At 35.1% G+C, this 18,441-nt stretch overlaps 1 protein-coding gene across 1 annotated transcript in view; it reads left to right on the top strand.

Annotated features, from left to right (window-relative positions):
* Positions 1–18,441, top strand: part of Stam (signal transducing adaptor molecule) — a 52,200-nt gene that overhangs the window by 21,295 nt on the left and 12,464 nt on the right. Inside the window, exons 3-10 of the mRNA XM_048460670.3 lie at positions 1,351–1,426; positions 1,511–1,606; positions 3,581–3,727; positions 8,125–8,215; positions 8,562–8,754; positions 10,126–10,220; positions 12,748–12,836; positions 17,986–18,073. Of these exons, the coding sequence (XP_048316627.3) occupies positions 1,351–1,426; positions 1,511–1,606; positions 3,581–3,727; positions 8,125–8,215; positions 8,562–8,754; positions 10,126–10,220; positions 12,748–12,836; positions 17,986–18,073 (875 nt within the window). The remainder of the gene's footprint in view (positions 1–1,350; positions 1,427–1,510; positions 1,607–3,580; positions 3,728–8,124; positions 8,216–8,561; positions 8,755–10,125; positions 10,221–12,747; positions 12,837–17,985; positions 18,074–18,441) is intronic.

Here is an 18,441-nt window from a genome sequence, read left to right as displayed (position 1 = left end):
AGCAACACATAGACAGATGACCCTCCTACATCAGCCAGCTATTTCCTTGATTGCTTTAAGTAGCCAGTACGTAATAAAAGCTCAAAGAATTAAGATGTTGGTTAGATTGACTGGTGATTTCTGTCTCTGGTATATGATGGTTAGCCTAATATTCTTCTTTTTCACTAAGTTTGTGACATAGTCATTTTAGACAGCTTTGAGCAGAAGGAAGATTGGCCACTTAGCCCAGGTAGAAGTAGATGCAGTGTTGTTTTTTTGTGCCATAGCTACTGAAGTTCTTCTCCATGCCATGGTGCTTCTCATATGTGGTTTATAACTCTTATCAAGCTCCCTATTTTCATCAGACAGACTGTGACTACTCCTGCACTACGGTAAATGGGATTTAGGCTGCAGTGTCCTTTCCTGTGTCGTGGTTCTCCTTATCTGAGTAGGTCACTCCACCAAGTCCTGTTGCAGCTCTGGGACCTGTCTGCTTTTTGATCATCACCTTTCTTTTGCTCACAGTTGTATGGAGCAGGTCAAGCTGGGTCCACTTGGGCCAGGACTAGAGGGAGCTGCTGTCACTACCAAAACTATGGCTTATAACAGGTGTATATACATATATATATATATATATATATATATATATATATATATATATGTATGTATGTATGTATGTATAAATCTTGCTGCATTTATTTGGTTATGATTTGAAATGTCTTAGCTTTCTGTAGCACAAAAAAATGAAAACCCAGAGACAGAATTGGGGTTCAACCTGAAAACCTGAAAAGCAAAGCAGCCAAGCCACTAGAGAGTCTTGCCTCTACCAAGACTAGGCGACTACAAACTAAGCAGACTAAGCCTCTCTCTCCTCTCATTTTATATTCCCTCTAGTTCTAGGATTTAAGGCGTGACTCCCTAGGACTGGGATTAAAGGTGTGAGCCGCTACCATCTGGTTTGTTTCTGCATTGATCTTGTGTAGCCCAGGGTAGCCTTGATCTCACAGAGATCCATCTGACTCTGTCTCCCAAATCCTGGGATTAAAGGTGTGTGTCACCATACCTGACCTCTAGTGGCTTTAGCTTTGCCTCTGGACTTTAGGCAAGATTTATTTGATTATTAAAATACAAATAATATACCTCTATAACCTTCCATTTTTACCCACAATTTTAAATGCAGAATTAGCTTGAAATGACTCATCTGTATCTACTAAGCAAGAGAACATGATGATACCTTGGGAATGTTAAAGGAAATAGAATATAGTTTTCAGATGTCATTAATAATCTAAGTCCTGTACAGTATTTCCCCTTTTATACACTCACGTGGAGAGAGCTAGATTTATTATTAATTGTTAAATTTCTCATTTTTAGACCTAAAGACTGTCTTCGTTCTGTTATGAGAAGAGTAAACCATAAAGACCCCCATGTTGCTATGCAAGCTCTAACTGTAAGTCGGTTCATTTTAAGTAAGCAGCACTGCTTAATTGTCTTTCAGCATTGAACTCTTTTAATTTTAACTTTATGCTTATAGCTTCTAGGAGCATGTGTATCAAACTGTGGCAAAATTTTTCACTTAGAAGTATGTTCAAGAGATTTTGCTAGTGAAGTAAGCAACGTATTAAATAAGGTAAGGGACATTATGTCCAGACATCAAGGAAGCCGCCTTTTTTCATGTATTTTATTGTTAAGTTTTTCCCATTTTAAATTCCAAAGAATTTGTGTGTTTGTGTATATGTGTTCCTGGATTATAAATAAAAGTTGTGTTTCTGTGTGTCTGTGTTTCCTTGAAAAGACTACAAATCCACATAAATTTTAGTGTTGGTTTTTTTTGCAAATCACATTAAAATAGATTCAGTGTTTTTCTATCCTTTCATCTGAGAAGAAAACATCCATTCCTATATATTTAATGAAATACTACCAATCTGCTTTAGGCACTTTTTTGGTACCATTTTTGTATACAAAAGTATTTCCCTAATGTAGAATCCTTCAGAAGAAACTGCCAGAATTTAAAGTCCTGTTGAATGTTCTTCTTATGTGAACAGGGACACTACCTGACTGACCACCACAGGGTTTTCCTATTAAGTTACTGTTCTATTGGACCAGACCTGTAGATAGAGAAGTTCTTACTAGGGACTAACCCTAAGCCAAGACTGGGCCCATTGTGATTCCAAACTAAGAAGTACTCAATTCCAGGAGCGTCAGCTCGTAGCACTTGTTAGTGGAACTTAGATACTAAGGACAGCAGAGTCCTTGTGATGGACACGGTAGAAAGAGATAGTCTCTCCAGGTATGTCTATAATGAAGGTGCCTGGTCAGAAAATTATAGGATGATCACACTATGGACTTGAAGAAATTGCTCAAGGCCAGAGTGGATTCTGTGTGTTTAACCACATAGTTGATCCTTAGTATTTCAGCCAAGAATTTAAACAAGCCTGACTTATTTTCAAGTTTATAGAGGAAAACATGTAGCTGTTCTGGTCATACAGGTGTATGTATGTTTTTATCTGGACAAAGAAAGCAAGATAGCTGGGAACTCTAATACTGCATATCAGAAAAAAAATCAGTGCATAATTCAAGGAGTCTAAAAATAGAAAAGTAACAGTCTTTCTAGTAAAAATTTCATGTTCTAGAAGTAATTATTTCTGGCTTAAACTATTTGACATTGTATGTCGAAAAAGGCTTTAATGTTTATAGGGTAATTCTTCAGGTCATTGTGAAGTATATGAATGCTTCTGAGTGTTAGTAGGAAAAAAAACTTGTACAGAAATGTGAAAGTAAATAAAAATTTTATAGATCTCAATCATGATTCCCTTTTCTGTTGCAGTGAATCACAATTGTTTTTTAACTAATGAACGAACACGCTTTACAGTGCTGTGAATGTCCAGTAAGAGGAATGATTGTTTAAGAAGATAGTTTGATATCATATTTTTCTGTAATTTTAAGATGCAGGAAAAAATTACAGAGTACTATAAACAACTGTCTGTAAAGACAGAAACATATATAAAGAGAACTTTAAATGTGCTTAGCTTTTCCTCAAGGGGAGGTGCTCTTTGGAAGAAAGGGAGCTCCTAAGATAATTAGCACGTAGTGTGCTTCACCCAGACCTCAGCTAAGAGTCATGGGAAAACTGAAAGGAATAAAGTAAGGAGAAAGAAACCCTACCATTTATTCTCTCCTTGGAGTTTTTTTTTAAATAAATATAATTAGCAATGCAAAATAAGTTATTTTCTTTGTTGTGCTGGTGTACAAAGCATATAAAGTTGTAAGTCACACTGAGAAGACCTGTCCTTTCAGTCTCCAAAGGAAGTTTATTACACATTCATGTTTCAGTTTTGGAGTGAGATATAGGTATCTTTTTATTGGTTTTCATGGTATGAAAGTAATGTTGATTTATAGATGTTAACCATTTTCTTACTTTCATAAGTGTAGTCTATTGCTTTAGGAAATGAATATATACATACAAAATATATATATTTAATTTTATATTTAAAAGAACATCTCTTATAGAGGGACAATTTGTGATTTTAAAAGAGATCTGTAACACTTTAGAATTTTTATATTTTTTTTTTCTTCTTTCTATTTTTATTTTTTTGTTCCTTAGGGTCATCCTAAAGTATGTGAAAAATTAAAAGCTCTCATGGTTGAATGGACAGATGAATTTAAGAATGATCCACAGCTTAGTCTGATATCGGCAATGATTAAGAACCTTAAGGAACAAGGTGTTACATTCCCAGCTATTGGCTCTCAGGTATTTTGTGCTGCTGTTCATTTTTTTCTTCTAAAGTAGCTTTGTCTGAATTTTTCTCTAGTTTTCATTTATAGTTAACTTCGACTGCTGTAGAGTGGTTTACAGTAGAATATTAGTATGCTTTAGGCTCTTTTTTCCCAATGCCTCTCCTTCAAAAAGGAGTTGCTTTAATGTTTTGTAATTTAAATTCTTCATTTAGTTTTACTACAACAAATTGTATTAGATTAGGTAACAATGGACAGTCTTGTTAAACACTATTAACACTGTTATTTTATCTACAAAGAATGATAGCTTAAAAATTAGGATATCTTTTTATTGAGGAATATATGAATACCTTTATTTAAATTAGGAGATAGGAGAGGCCATGGGACAAGAATCAAATGAGACAACTTTTATTTTTTTAAACAAGAGCTAGGTAGATCCTGAGTCTTGCTTTCCCTCTAAAAGATCATTGGCGCAGGGGTAGATTTCCTTTGGCACACACAACTTTCTGTGTAATGCAGTGTGTTTCTGATTTGTGTCATACAGTTAAAAAGTTAAGGGACATCTTTTATATGTCTTTTTTATTCTAGGTAGCCAGTCCTTAAGGGTGTGTGCATAGTAATTTTGTATATTCTCTTTTCCTGCTCTATGGATTGAAGCAAATTCTAACAAGTTATGTGAAACCATAAAGCAAACAATCCCTTCTGTGAAGAGTTTACCTTCTGACTGTTGACCACATTCAGGATCAATTCTATACTTTTGTCTAGACTTATCTAGATTTTCTTCACAAGGCATTTTCATTTTATTTGAGTGCACTTTAGATGAGAAGACCAAGAGAAATATCCAGGAGAGAAAAGAAGCAAGTGGATTATTTTCTTTTTGCCTAATAAACTAGTTTTTAAAATTAAGTTTATGTTGATATGTCTTAATATTCATTCATAATTGATAGCTGGATTTTGTTAATAATCTTGAAATTTTAAAATTAATGATTTTTATACAAAACAATCCAAGGTACTATAAATTCCTTGGTAGCAGAAACAATGTCTATCAAAAAGTAGCTGCACTGGAGAGATACAGAGCTGACTTAGTGTAGTACAATTAATAAAAACCCGGAGAAAAATATTGGGGTTCAACCAGAGAAGCAAGCAGCCAGCTGCTGGCTCTTACCTCTACCTCAGACTGAAATGGCCATCCTACCTCGAGGAATCTTCAGAATGAAACTGAGCTGAGACCTGTCTTCTCCTGTCTTATATTCCTCTCTAGTGCTGTGATTACACCACCACCACCCGTCTTGTGTAGCTAACTAGTGTGACTATTGGGATTAAAGGTGTGTGCCACCACTGGCTGGTATATATGGCCAACCAGTGTGGCTATTTTTTAACTCTCTGATCTTTATGCAAACTTTATTTATTAAAATAGAAATAAAATATCACTACAACTTAGTAGAATTGCATTTTCTATTGCTCCAAATGTGATTCATTGACCATCATTATCACGATTTCCTGGGAGATTATCAGGACTCCAGCCTCTGAGGTGTCCCTCCACACCTGTGGACTCATTGTCTCCATTTAATAAGATCCCTGGGTGCTTTTCACTGTGCACAGGGAGTTGAGAAGCACTACTCTAGACCACAGCCTTCAGTGCAAATGCAAACACTTCTGAGTCCATAGATGGATTTGCCCTTGTAAAAGAAGGAAATGGTAGTGATGTATTTCACGTGGAGCCTCGTTCATTAGTCTAGAATGTTAGTTGCGAGAGCAGCTTCAGGGGTCCTCTAATGTAATCCCTTCGTTTGCAAATGAGAGAACTGATTCTGAGAGTGGCTGCAGAAAAGACATCACTAGATAATTCAGTTCATTGTTGTTGGTTTTTTTTTCCCACTATCTGTTCTTGCCTGCTTTCTGATAGCATTTACTAGATGCACTTGTTTAGATCAGGCTTCATGGGGCAAGAAGTGTAGTGGTCACTGCCAAGAGCATTTATTAATGATTGGTATAGAAATTACATTATTCTCTTGTTCACATTATTTCAGATGTGGAAGACTTAAAACTTTTTATATAAATGCATGCAAAAACATTTTTATTCTAATTATTATCTTTCAGCTATAGAAAATTGCATAGAAAGTAAATTATTTCTTAAAAGCTTGTCATTAGAAATTATAAAACTGTTTAATGAAAAGCAAATGATACAGGTCCAACTGCAGAGTCTGCTCTAGATTTAAATCTACTTAGCTACTGAAGTCCTTGCTGCAGTTTCATGAGGCTAGATTTTTATCAGCAGACTTAATAAAAGCTTCTGAAGATATAAAGATTTATCTAATTTTTTTATTCAAAGACAGAAGAAAATGATGTAAACATGTTGTGGAAATCATATTTCACACTTGATTCATGCTGCACAGTCCTGTTAGGTCTTGACATAGTAGTAGACCACTAAAACTGCTACCATGCTGACTAGTTAATGATGAGTGTCTCGGCTGGTTAATGCCCCTCTTGATAGCTGCAGAGCACACAGTTTAGAAACGTGCTTCTTCATATGACTTCTTCCTGTACTTCCCTCAGAATTGGTAGATGATTTCATCAAAAGAGTATAAAATAGCAGCTTGTGTGTTTTAAGTCAGCAAATAATGAAAAAATGTATAGAAATGATAAAGACTGTCTGACCAAGTACACTTTTAACTTGTAGACACGTATACTAGTCACAACAGAATCTAAGAGTCTATGTAGATGATATGGGTCAGAATTAAGAGTGGCTAAAGTTGTGTTTAAATGAATATATGAAACTCGGAAAAACTGCCTAGGCATCTGGCAGAAACTCAGTTATACTAGAAACTGAGATTTACTGCCCCTTGCTGTGTATCAGCTATTGTTCTGAGTACTGTACATGTGATAATGTGAAAAATTCTTATTCCACTTTTCTTAATTGATTGCAGTGATTTCTTTATTGATTTGTAATCAAGTTAGTGCTATATTGTTTACTCCCTGTCTCAACATCTCTTGAAGTTTTCATATGAATCACCTCTATATACATTATGGTGAACCCCTTGATATAAATGTCATACTTCTGCTTTGAACTCAGATCGAACCTCCTCTCATCTGATTTTCGAAGCTATACATGCTAACCTGGGCCTCTAAATTTGTTGTAATGCACCCATGAGATATTCTTATATCCTTACTTTATTGCAGAGCTAAGGCATCAAGGTGTCATATGGCTAGAAACACCTGATATCATGTGACTAGAAAGTATGGTAAATGTCAATCTTATGTTTGCCTGATTCTTCAACTTATGATTGTTTGTTTGTTTTTCAAGGCAAGGTTTCTCAGTGTAACCTTGGCTGTCCTGGAACTCGCTCTGTAGATCAGTCTGGCCTCAAACTCACATAGACTCTGCCTCTGCCTCTGCCTCCTGAGTGTTAGGACTAAAAGCATGTGCCACCACACCCGGCATTCAGCTTATATCACCCATTTTATATTACCTTGTCCCAAATCCTTGTTTAAGTACTAGAGGTCACAAAGAATGTTTAAGTAAGGATTTAGGAATGTTTTCTTTGAGAAAGTGATTTGTTAGCTACTTACTATCGAGTTGGAACTTAGTAGGGACAAAAAACAGTGATGGAGCACAGTGAACCAAGTGGAACATTATAAATAGAAGCCAATATGGACCATGGGTGTAGAAGTTGCCGTGTGTAGTCTGCTCAGGAACCACTATTACCTTCTGGGAACTTGCAAAATAATCTACATTCTGATCTGCATTGAGTGAATGGATAGCCTAAAAGGCCATGAAGCTTAGAAGCTTCTAATTCCAGACATGTAAATTAGCACATACCTATCTAAACATTGTCTTGTTTATGATATAATTGTCAGCATGACACTCTATTGAAGTTGCTTGTATTCTTGTTTATAAAATGCGGTTTTAAGATTTTATTTGGCTGGGCAATGGTTGTTGCACACACATTTAATCCCAGCACTCGGGAGGCAAAGGCAAGAGGATCTCTGTGAGTTCAAGACAAGTCAGCTCTACAGAGTGAGTTCCAGGACAGCTAGGGCTACAGAGTGTTTATTTTTAAAGTATTTCCTTGCTTTCCTCTCCTAACTGACCTCTCTTCTAGTTCTGAAATTCTTCTAAAATTATAAAATATTTTGTTTCTTTTCTGACCTGCACATTGTTTTTAGTTTATCGTCTTTATATTAATCTGAGAAAATGCAGATGGTTTATCAACCTGTCCTGTTGCTTTTCATTTTCCCATTTCTGATGTTCCTTTCTCTTTCAAGTGGAAGGCCTTCCAGACTGGTTGTCTGTCTTCTTGAGAATTCTGTAGTAGACTAATGAGGAGGGTGTTACAAGGTTTTAGGTTAGGTATCCATAGACTATTTGCGAATGACTCTCACTCCTTGTCTTTACTTTTACATGTATGTTAGGCTGCCGAACAAGCGAAAGCAAGCCCAGCTCTGGTAGCCAAAGACCCTGGCACTGTGGCTAACAAAAAGGAAGAAGAAGATTTAGCAAAAGGTGGGTGTGGTTTGTAAGTCCTGGAAGGAAGTGAAAAAGATAGGTCTCTGGCTGAATAGCATTTCATAGCAATTTATAGATTAAGGAAATGGCTTCAGATGAAGCAGAGCTGCTTTACTTTTTAAATGAAGTTTGTCTTTTTATTATTCAGAGTTACTTAAATTGTAATTTTTCAATAAAAATGTCAAAATTTTAAAGTTATTTTTACTTCAGTGATGGGTAAATGTATATAGTGTCTAATGATTTGTTATTGTATGAGGATAAGCACTAGTCTCCTGTTCACTATTGAAAAATGATACTTTCAGTGTATTATTGGCTATATTCATAAAATCTCATTGTTTTATAGCAATTGAGTTGTCTCTCAAAGAGCAAAGACAGCAGTCAGCCACCCTTTCCTCTTTGTATCCAAGCACATCTAACCTCCTAACTGACCACCAGCATGAAGGTAGAAAAGTTCGTGCTGTATATGACTTTGAAGCTGCTGAGGATAATGAACTTACTTTTAAAGCTGGAGAACTTATTACAGTTCTTGATGACAGGTAATGGTTACTTATACATTAAATGCTTGAGAAAATATATTGTATAAACCCTTATTTTAATAATTTTTTATTGAGTATAATTAATTACCAAACATAAAATATTGACTAGATGTTTTAGATGATGGTTAACAGGCTTGACTCATACTATATTGATTTATTTTGTAGTGTAATTTTTGCCTCATTTATGTTACTTAAATTGTTTGGGAAACCTGTTATTTTTTTGTTTATTTTTTGTTCCATTTAGTAATTTAAATTGTTAAATCTTATAAAAGATTAAAGTTTCAGAAAATAGGGTGGATTGATTTGAAGGAAGTACATGATCTATTGCTAGTATCCATATAGAACTGTAGATCCATGTAATATAATAGTTTTATGCTTGTGTCATGGGGGAAGAGCTGCACAGCATAAGTTTTTCAAGTTTTCATTGCTTTAGTCTTTAGTGTTGCCAAATACCATTAAACAAAAGAGATTTATTTCTCTTAGTTCTGAGATTGAAGAGTCCAAGATCTGTCAGATTTGGCACATAGTTTGGGCCCTTTCTTTCAGTTTCAGACATAGCTGTGTGTTCACTGTGGTATCGTATGTGGCAGAACAAGCAAAGAAACAATTGGGAATCTTTTTTTATAAGGTTACAGATCCATCATGAATTAATCACTTTCCAAAGATACCCCTTCTGATTTCAGCATGTGAATTTTAGGAAGACAGACATTCAGTATATTTTAGTATTTTCATGAAGAAGCCAAAATAAGGTAAATTTAGAGCTGTTTAGCTGGAATCGCATCATTCATTCTTTGGGAAAAGGATTTATTGCACACTTGCTGACTTTCTGTATAGTGAGCACTGGAGACAGTTCTGTTTCAGGTTTTGTACTGCACGTGGCATCATCTTTTGTATGTGTCAGGTTGGAAGAAGAAAACAGTCCCTATTAGTGTATGCATGGAAGAGTAGTGGTGTAGGGGTGGAGATGTGGCCCAAGAGTCCATGTCCACATCTTACTAGAAAGAGCTCTTATGTTGAAGCTCAAGGTACTGCCTGACATTGATGATCTTAAGCCTAATGATCTCTTTTTGGGGGAGAGTTCATAGTTTTTTATTAGATTCTCAGAGAATTTACTGACCTTCTGGGGGAAAGAACTGTGGCTTCAAAAACTTCTGTTGGTGGGGTTTATTTTCTCTTTGTATCAGAACCTCACACTAATTGATGATGCCATTGAAACTGTTTGCTTCCTGTTTGTGAATATAGACTTCTATCTTCTTTATTAGATTGATGATTGAATTGGGTTTCAGTTGGTGATAATGCAAGTTAAATACTATGAACAGTAAAGTCTTACAGAAATAGGTCTCATGGTAAAGCATTCTTTTTTTGTCTTAGTGATCCCAACTGGTGGAAAGGTGAAACCCATCAAGGCATAGGGCTTTTTCCTTCTAATTTTGTGACTGCAGATCTCACTGCTGAACCAGAAATGAGTAAGTACTTTTTCCTCTGTGGATGGATGATAGGTAATCCATTGTCTTCTTGATGAAAGTTGAGTAAAATCAGCTTTAGAGGCAAATGACTTAAATATTTTTGCCTCTGGGTGTTTTAAATAATAAAATTCCAAGCTACATATGGTGGTGGTGCATGCTTGTAATCTCAATTCTCCTGCAGTCCCAGTATGTGGAGGAGTAACTGCTATATAGTGAAGTGAAGGCCACCCTGAGCTACATGACACCTTGTCTCTAAAAGCAAATAAATAAAATAAAAATCCATATCCGAAACATTCTAAGAGTTAAAGCACTATATTTGCCAGTTTTTGTTCTATGTATTTGCCATAAACTACATAGCAGATAGATGTGTTAGGAATGAAGAAAAGTCTTTAACAGCAAGTCAGAAATTATAGATCTTTAATAAAATGGTTTTCTCTCATAGCTACTGACTTGTCTTTTTACTTTTGAGGAGTCAGATCTTAAAGTCCTTTAACACACTTGCTAGAGCTAAAATAATCATTGGAACTCAGAAGTGCATAAACTTGGGGACTGGAGAGATTGGCTGGGGGGTCAGAGGATCCAAGTTCATTTCCCAGGACTCACATTGAGTGACTTAAAACTACCTTTAACTTTGAGCTCCAGGGGTTCCAATGCCTCTGCCATTCTCACGTACCTGCACTTACATGCACATACTCTGAAACACAGACAGGCATGTCTGTCTAACTTTTTTTTTAAAAAAAAAGCATTAAAAAGCCTATTTGAATGACCTTGCGTGGTATGTCTTTTTTAATAGTCTGATCAGCTGTAGGTATCTGTTGGGTTTTGTGTTTTGTGTTTTGTGTGTGTGTGTGTGTGTGTGTGTGTGTGTGTGTGTGTGTGTGTTTTCAGAATGAGAGCCTAGATCTCACTCATGCTTGCTATGTAGCTGTTTCATCTTTATCTTTCATGTTAATATGCAACTGTTACTGTGAATTTTCTAATTCTTGTATGTTTTACTTTGGATAATATAAGAGAAACAGGAGGCTAGGAATCTATGTAATGTAGTAATAGACCTCAGATTTAGAAAACGTGCTAGGATCCCTGTAGCATCAGTCTTTTATAGGAAGTAGAACCCAAATTCACTTGATCTGTCACATAGATACTCATGTTATTTTATTTTGGAGACAGTTATTGTGAAAATATGCCATTATATATGTAAATAACATTCATATTTTGTATATCATATATATTTGGTATCAGTTTCTATGAGAAAAGGAACTGCAAACTTATGCATTATCAGTTCTGTGAAGTCTGTCATGTGTTTTCTTTTGGGTGAGAGCCAGTGAATGCGGAGTTGTCCCAGCTTTCTACTTGATAATAGTGGATAACAAGCAGTATGTCTGTAACAGATGTCTCTTTCCCCATGGGAAAATGAGTCAGCCACTTGTGTTCTGTTTTTTGATATGTAGAATTTGGCTTTATGGTGACTTGAATGGAATGAACATGTTCCTTACATTTCCAATTAAACAGGCAATCCCAAAGCCTGTGTACATGACAACAACAACTTTTTACAGGCAAGTCACAGGCCAGATTGCAGTAGGAAGTTAAAAGACAAGACCAATTGACATTCAAGTCCGGCCTTTCCAATTGATAGTTTTCTTTTGTGCGAGAGATTCTAATCTTTTTAAACCACTTTATTATAAGTAAGTATACCATATAGGATTGTTTTGGAAATTCGTCAGAGCAAATTAATACTCCATTAAGCCCTTTGAGTCGTGTAATGAATAATTATTTCTGTCCATAGTTCCTCCTACTGTGACATCTCGCTTTTCATTTTTATTCCTGACATTTTCATGTCTTATTTACCTAATTGATGCAAGGACCAAAAATCCAGAGAAGATAATCATTCTCTAGAACTGTCTATACTTTTTGGTGTTATTTGAAGATGAAGATTGCTTTGGTGAGCAAGAGAAATCTGTTTAAGGCCAGTTGTTTACCATGTTTCTCTTTTGAGTACAGTGATTGTAGAAAATCGGACTTATGTGCTGGCCAGTGCAGATTTCTGCTGAGGCTGCTTTTGTGGTTCTTCACTGGCCTTGATGTTACTCTCTGGGTAGATAGCCCAGTGCCGTGCCAGAGGACATACATGATTTTCCAGTTCATTAGTTTAGGAATGTGGTGTTGCTATCAAAAAAATTTTTCTTTTGAATTGTCAGGTCATTTTAAAAGAATTGTTTTAGATTACAGAATATATTTATGCCAATATTAAGCTTTATTTTTGTAGCAATTTATTGAATCCTGAAGTAGGTATTTTTTATTTCAGAAGCATAACTTATTTTTAGTAAGATTGCTTATAGGAAACAAAGATCTTTGCAAGAAAAAAGTAGAAAATTTAGACAGTTTTATCAAATAGTGTTTTGTCATGTTCTAGGACATCTTCAGTTCAGCTCTACCTTATATTGAGTCTCTAAAGTTCATATTCTCTATTAGGACTTAAACTTTTAGATTTATTTTAAGGAGAATATAATTTTTATGTTTTTTTTTCAAGTAAAAACAGAGAAGAAGACGGTGCAATTCAGTGATGATGTTCAAGTAGAGACAATAGAGCCAGAACCAGAACCAGCCTTTATCGATGAGGTGAGTGATTTTCTTGTTAACAGTGATGAACTCTTTGTATAGAAGCTGGATTACTTGTTTTCTTGTTCTGAAAATGTTAACAGTATATACAAAGTGTATAATGTTGTTACAACTTTTTCGGTTCTATTTTTACCTTCCTAAGATCTTGTTATTTATCCTGCTAAGGGTTGATGATATAGTTCAGTAGCTGAACATTTATGTAGCTTGTGTGAAACTCTGAATTGATCTCAGTGCTATAGAAGGGGAATAATGTAAGATTGAATGTAAATTTCTGTTTAGTATTTTATAGATTGGATTTATATTGATGTATTTGATTATTGGAAACTTAGGCAGTTTCCAATTTTAATTGCTATCACAAACAGTATATAGCAATGTTTTTTTTTGTTTTGTTGTTAGCATTTAATTTGCTTTTCTTAGCTTAGATATTCAGGAATGGAACTTCCAAACTGAAGGATCTATGTGTTTTTCATGTTAATAGATACTGTGAAATTGTTGAACAGAAGGGAGATTTATAGTTTTGTTGATGTTCTGTAAGAATACCTGCTTTTTTATTTTATGTTATTTTTATTGTAATATTACTGAAACTATACTTTACCTTATACTTTATTAAAAACTTAGCTTATAATGGATAAAAGACTTCAGCGTAAGATCTGAAGTTAAAAATCGCAGAAGAAAACACAAGAAAATTCATCTTGATTTAGCCTGGATGATGATTGGTTTCTCTAGATATGTTGCCCAAAACATAGACAATAGCAGTAAAAATAAGCACATGGGATCATACTAAACTCTAGAATTTCTGTATCTTTTTTTTTAAGTTGCCAATTTTCTTTTATTAGATCATTTGTTAAGGGAGTTTTTAGGGATTATTTCCAAGGAAGCAAGTAAACCCAAATGTGGGAAAATTAAATTATATTACCTTACTTTAAAGAATCAAATCTTTTAACACTTAATTAAAGTATTTTGGGTACACATTTTAAAATTTAACATGCAGCTACATATATATTTAAACTCCTTTTTTTGAGATAGAACAACTCTGTAACTCAGGTTTCTCCAAAACTCATTGTGTAGTCCAGGCTACCGGTGATCTCAAAGCAGTCTTCCTGGCTCAGCCTCCCAGCTGCTGGGAATATAGTTCTGAGTCATCATGTAGGTACAAGCTTTGTTTACATTTATTATTTTTATTAAGAAAGTTAAAAAGGCATACCACAGTTACAATATTTTTTTTGTTTGATGTCTTTTTTTTTTCCTTTTTGATTGAGCTCTACATTTTTCTCTGCTTTCCTCCCTTCCTCTCCCCTCCCCCTTCAGACCTCTCGCAAGGTTCCCATGCTCCCAATTTACTCAGGAAACCTTGTCTTTTTCTACTTTCTACTTCCCATGTAGATTAGATCTATGTAAGTCTCTCTTAGAGTCCGCTTGACTGTCTAAGTTCTCTGGGCTTGTGGTTTGTAGGCTGGTTTTCTTTGCTTTATGTTTAAAAGCCACCTATGAGTGAGTACATGTGATAATTGTCTTTCTGTGTCTGGGTTACCTCACTCAAAAGAATGTTTAGAATTTCAGTATTTCGAAACAATCATTTGATAGAATGAAGAGGAATTCTACAAAGTTTGAAGAAAGAATTGCAAACCACCTCTGAGGAAATGTTACTAAATAATACACATAAATAACTTAAAGAAGTCAGTATTAAAATAAACAAACAAACGTAAAAATAAATAAATGCTATAAAATTAAAATTCTACCTTAAGGAAATGTCTGTGAAACAAGATTTCCTGAGTTTGAAGTCAGTTTCAACTACTAAATTTATAAATTATTTTCTTCAGTTTTCAGTCTGTTTTATGAGAAGTGGGAAGTAATCAAACATAATACATTCTTTACCCCTCTGAAATATAATTGAACATTGGTCAACTGCTCTGGTTAGTGTACCACTTCTAGTCAGCATTTTACTTAAGAAGACAAATACATGTTTTACTGAAAATGATGTCTGTTTTTGAAAGAGAATACCTGCTTTTTCAGATACGCAACAGTCATTAAAATTGCTTGTACATTACAGACTATGGAACACTTACTGTCATTTAAAGAATAAAACAAACTTGCTGGTTTTCGAATGAAGTTGTCTAATTATTTTCAGTGGTTGTATTTGAAAATACAATTAGTTGTAACTCTAACAGTAGTTTTTGGAGTCAGGTTAACTTGTTGGTGTATGTGTTTGTCTTACAGTGCTAGGATTGAGCCTAGGGCTTTTTCTTGTAAGGCCAGCCCTCTACCTCTGGGCTTTGTCTCCAACCCAAACTTGGCATCCTCGGAATTAAATTAATATGTCATAATTTCCTAAGCTGCATAGAAATCTTTGCTATTACTACATTTTTATCGTGAATCATGTTTGTAGCTGTGTATTTTTTAAATTTATCATTTTTATATGTATGGATGTTTTTTGCTTATGTGTAAATCTGAGCATCATGTGCCTGTGAAGGCCAGAAGACAGTTTCTGTCTCCTTAGAACAAGACTTGCAGATAGTTGTCAGCTGCCATGTGAGTGCTGGAAATTGAACTTTGGTCCCCTGGAAAAGCAACCGTTCTCTGTCACTGAGCCATCTTTTCAGCCTCTGCAGTTATATTTTTATATTCAAAGCTATTAATAGTATTAATTGTTTTGAATAGTAATATCAACATTGTATTGAATTAACTTAGTAAATGGTATTAAATGATGGAATTAGCAAGTCATACAAGATGCTGTCCCCAGCAGACCAAATTTGAAATATAATGACATTCTTATGTAGTTGTATTACATACATACCTACATATGTATTTTCTGACTGCCTTTGTGCTGAAGTTACTGAAGAGATCGTATAGTCCTCATGTTTGCTATCTGGCCCCTGGTATAGATCAGTGTAGAACACTCTTCAGAACTTCATTTTCTTTTGTTAGTTTCTTGTATTAGAGGTTGATGTACTTGAGAGCACTTTCTGCCATTATTTTCCATTTTCTTTCTCTTCCTTTAAAGTTTCTTTCTCTACTATACAGATGAAAGCCTCATCCTATGCCCATGTTGAGCCTTACTGTGGTGCATTAATTTCTAGCAGCATTTCCAAATATCGATGGTGGTGATGACAATTCAGATGGTTTCACACATTTTTGTAACAACAACAAAAATGATGAACAGAGCACAGTGAATTACTAGCTAATAGATTATTAAATGCAATTTTTAAAATTTTATTTTACTTCACATCTGTGGGTATTTTGCCCAGATTTATGTCTTTGCACCAACGACTTAGATGTGAGGTGCCCACAGAGGCCAGAAGGAAGCATTGGGTTTTCCTGGAACTGGAATACTAGATAGTTGCAGGCTGCCATATGGGTGCTGAGAATCAAATGTGGCTCCTCTGAAAGAGCTGCTAGTGTTCTCAAATGTTGAGTCTTCTCTTCAGCCCCTAAAAATAATTTTTAGTAAGCTACTTAGCATTCCTGTTATAACACTCAGGTATAATAGAAGATAGCAATAACTCAGTGGTACTCTTCCCATTATTTTCACCTGTAACAGTGTAAATATGAATGACCTTGAATCCTGGCTCATTTGATTATTTTAAATTTGAACTTTGTTATTTCAGCCCATTATATACTAGTAGAAATCATTAATGCCTATAGATGAATTTCACAGACTATTGCCAGTTTATATACATACTTTTATTTTAAAGAAGTATTATATAGTTTTCTAGATATTATTTATTAGATAAAATTTTGTAAGAGGTAGTGAGCAGAAATACAATGAGTCAAAGAAAAACGATCAATTTGAAATTACTGTTTTAAAAACTATTGTTTGTCTTTATGATCCTTGGGGGCCGGAAGCCAGTCTTGTACATGACTGGCAAGTGATCTACTGAGCCCCATCTCCAGCCTGGTCTAAATGGTAGTGCTGCTGCTTTCTCTTTGAGAGAAAGAAGAGTGTGAACGAGTGCTAAGTACTGAGGAATCCACTGGGTTAGGGAACATTCTGCTTGGCCAGATTGCATTACAGAAAGAAATGTCTGAGTACTCAGTTGTGGCTCATATAGAAACCATGTTGTATTAATAGAAGATGAACATGAATCTTTTATCTTGAAAGGATATCCATTTTAAAATACAGAATTCATTTGACTTAACAAGAGCTTTCCTCTACTTCCAGTCTAACAATTCATCTCTCAAACAGTCTGTGCTTGAGTTTTACGTAGAACTTGTAGTCTTTAAATTATTAGCTGCGTGTACCTACGTGTAATAGCCTCACTATATAGGAATTTGAGTGAAAAGAGTTTGTAATAGTTTCCATAGACTTCGGTAAATTAAAACATATCTCTTGTATAATGCACGGGTCTGTTTATACAACTGCCTTTTTTAGTTTCTTCAGTCCCTAAGTACTAAAGGGTTCTGAAATGGAGCCAAGTAAGTGGTTTGGGATATTATCTATCTTTTTCCACACACAAAAAAGAATAAGCTACAAGCTTTATTTCTTCTTTTATGACAAACTGAAAGTTGATAGAAAGAGAACAGATAAAATCCTTAGAGCTCCACTTAGAGGAGCAGCTGTGAAAGGCTGAGCTCTGCCTGTGGAGCAGCTGTCACACTCCCTGCCAGCGAGACGTCATGACTGAGCTGTTAGTCACAGCAGACTGTCTTGAGAGGGATGCTCCAACTCTTGTGTGCCTAAGCTACAGCTGCTCCAAAACAGAGGGAAATTCTTGAACATGATATGTATAAAAGATTGGGGAAATTATACCCTGTAAGTTTAAATGGATGGTCCGGTTCTCATTTGAACATTTTAAAAAATGCCTACTAATAGCAAACAAGGGTCTGATTTTGCGGGTGCTAAAGGGAATATATAAGATGCTAAACACAGAAAAGGAAATTAACATTCCTAAGTATAAACTAAAAATTTCTATCTGAAGGTTGGTGGTGGTGGCACACATGCCTTTAATCCCAGCACTCTGGAGGCAGAGGCAGGTGGATCTCTGTAAGTTGAGGCCAGCCTGGTCTACAAAGTGAGTTCCAGGACAGCCAGAGAAACCCTGTCTTGGAGAATAAAAATAAAACTTTTCTATCTGTGATTAAGTTATCAAGTAAGAACATAATGTTTCATAGAGATTGGCTGCTTTTGACAATAGCTATTTAATTTCTTTAGGATAAAATGGACCAGTTGTTACAGATGTTGCAAAGTACAGATCCCAGTGATAATCAGCCAGACTTACCAGAGCTACTTCATCTAGAAGGTAAACCTCATTTTCTATCTACCTTGCAAGCAAAGAGTAAGTAAGTACCAGAGATCTTACTATATTGCTCCTAGATGGCTTTTGAGAGTCATCTTAGAAACAAGCATTACACCTTCTTCCTGTGCCTGTCTCACCTTTTATGTGCTGTTTAAATCCTGAGTAGGGGTTGAAATCACAAACCTTGCTATACAGATTATTTTGTTCAGCACTTTAAAGTCTTATGAAAAAAAAACTTTTGAAATCGGTATTTTTAAACTGTCACCATTATACTTTAAGAAAATGAATTTTGGGTTCTATTGACCAGAGATAATTAATATTTTTATTACTTCACATTAAACTTTTCATTTCTTTAATGAGCATTTTTCAGA

This window comes from Myodes glareolus, chromosome 14 (assembly GCF_982192425.1).
Source record: "Myodes glareolus chromosome 14, mMyoGla1.1, whole genome shotgun sequence".
NCBI lineage: Eukaryota > Metazoa > Chordata > Mammalia > Rodentia > Cricetidae > Myodes > Myodes glareolus.
The sequence above is the reverse complement of the archived record's forward strand: the minus strand, read 5'-3'. Positions and strand labels throughout refer to the sequence as shown.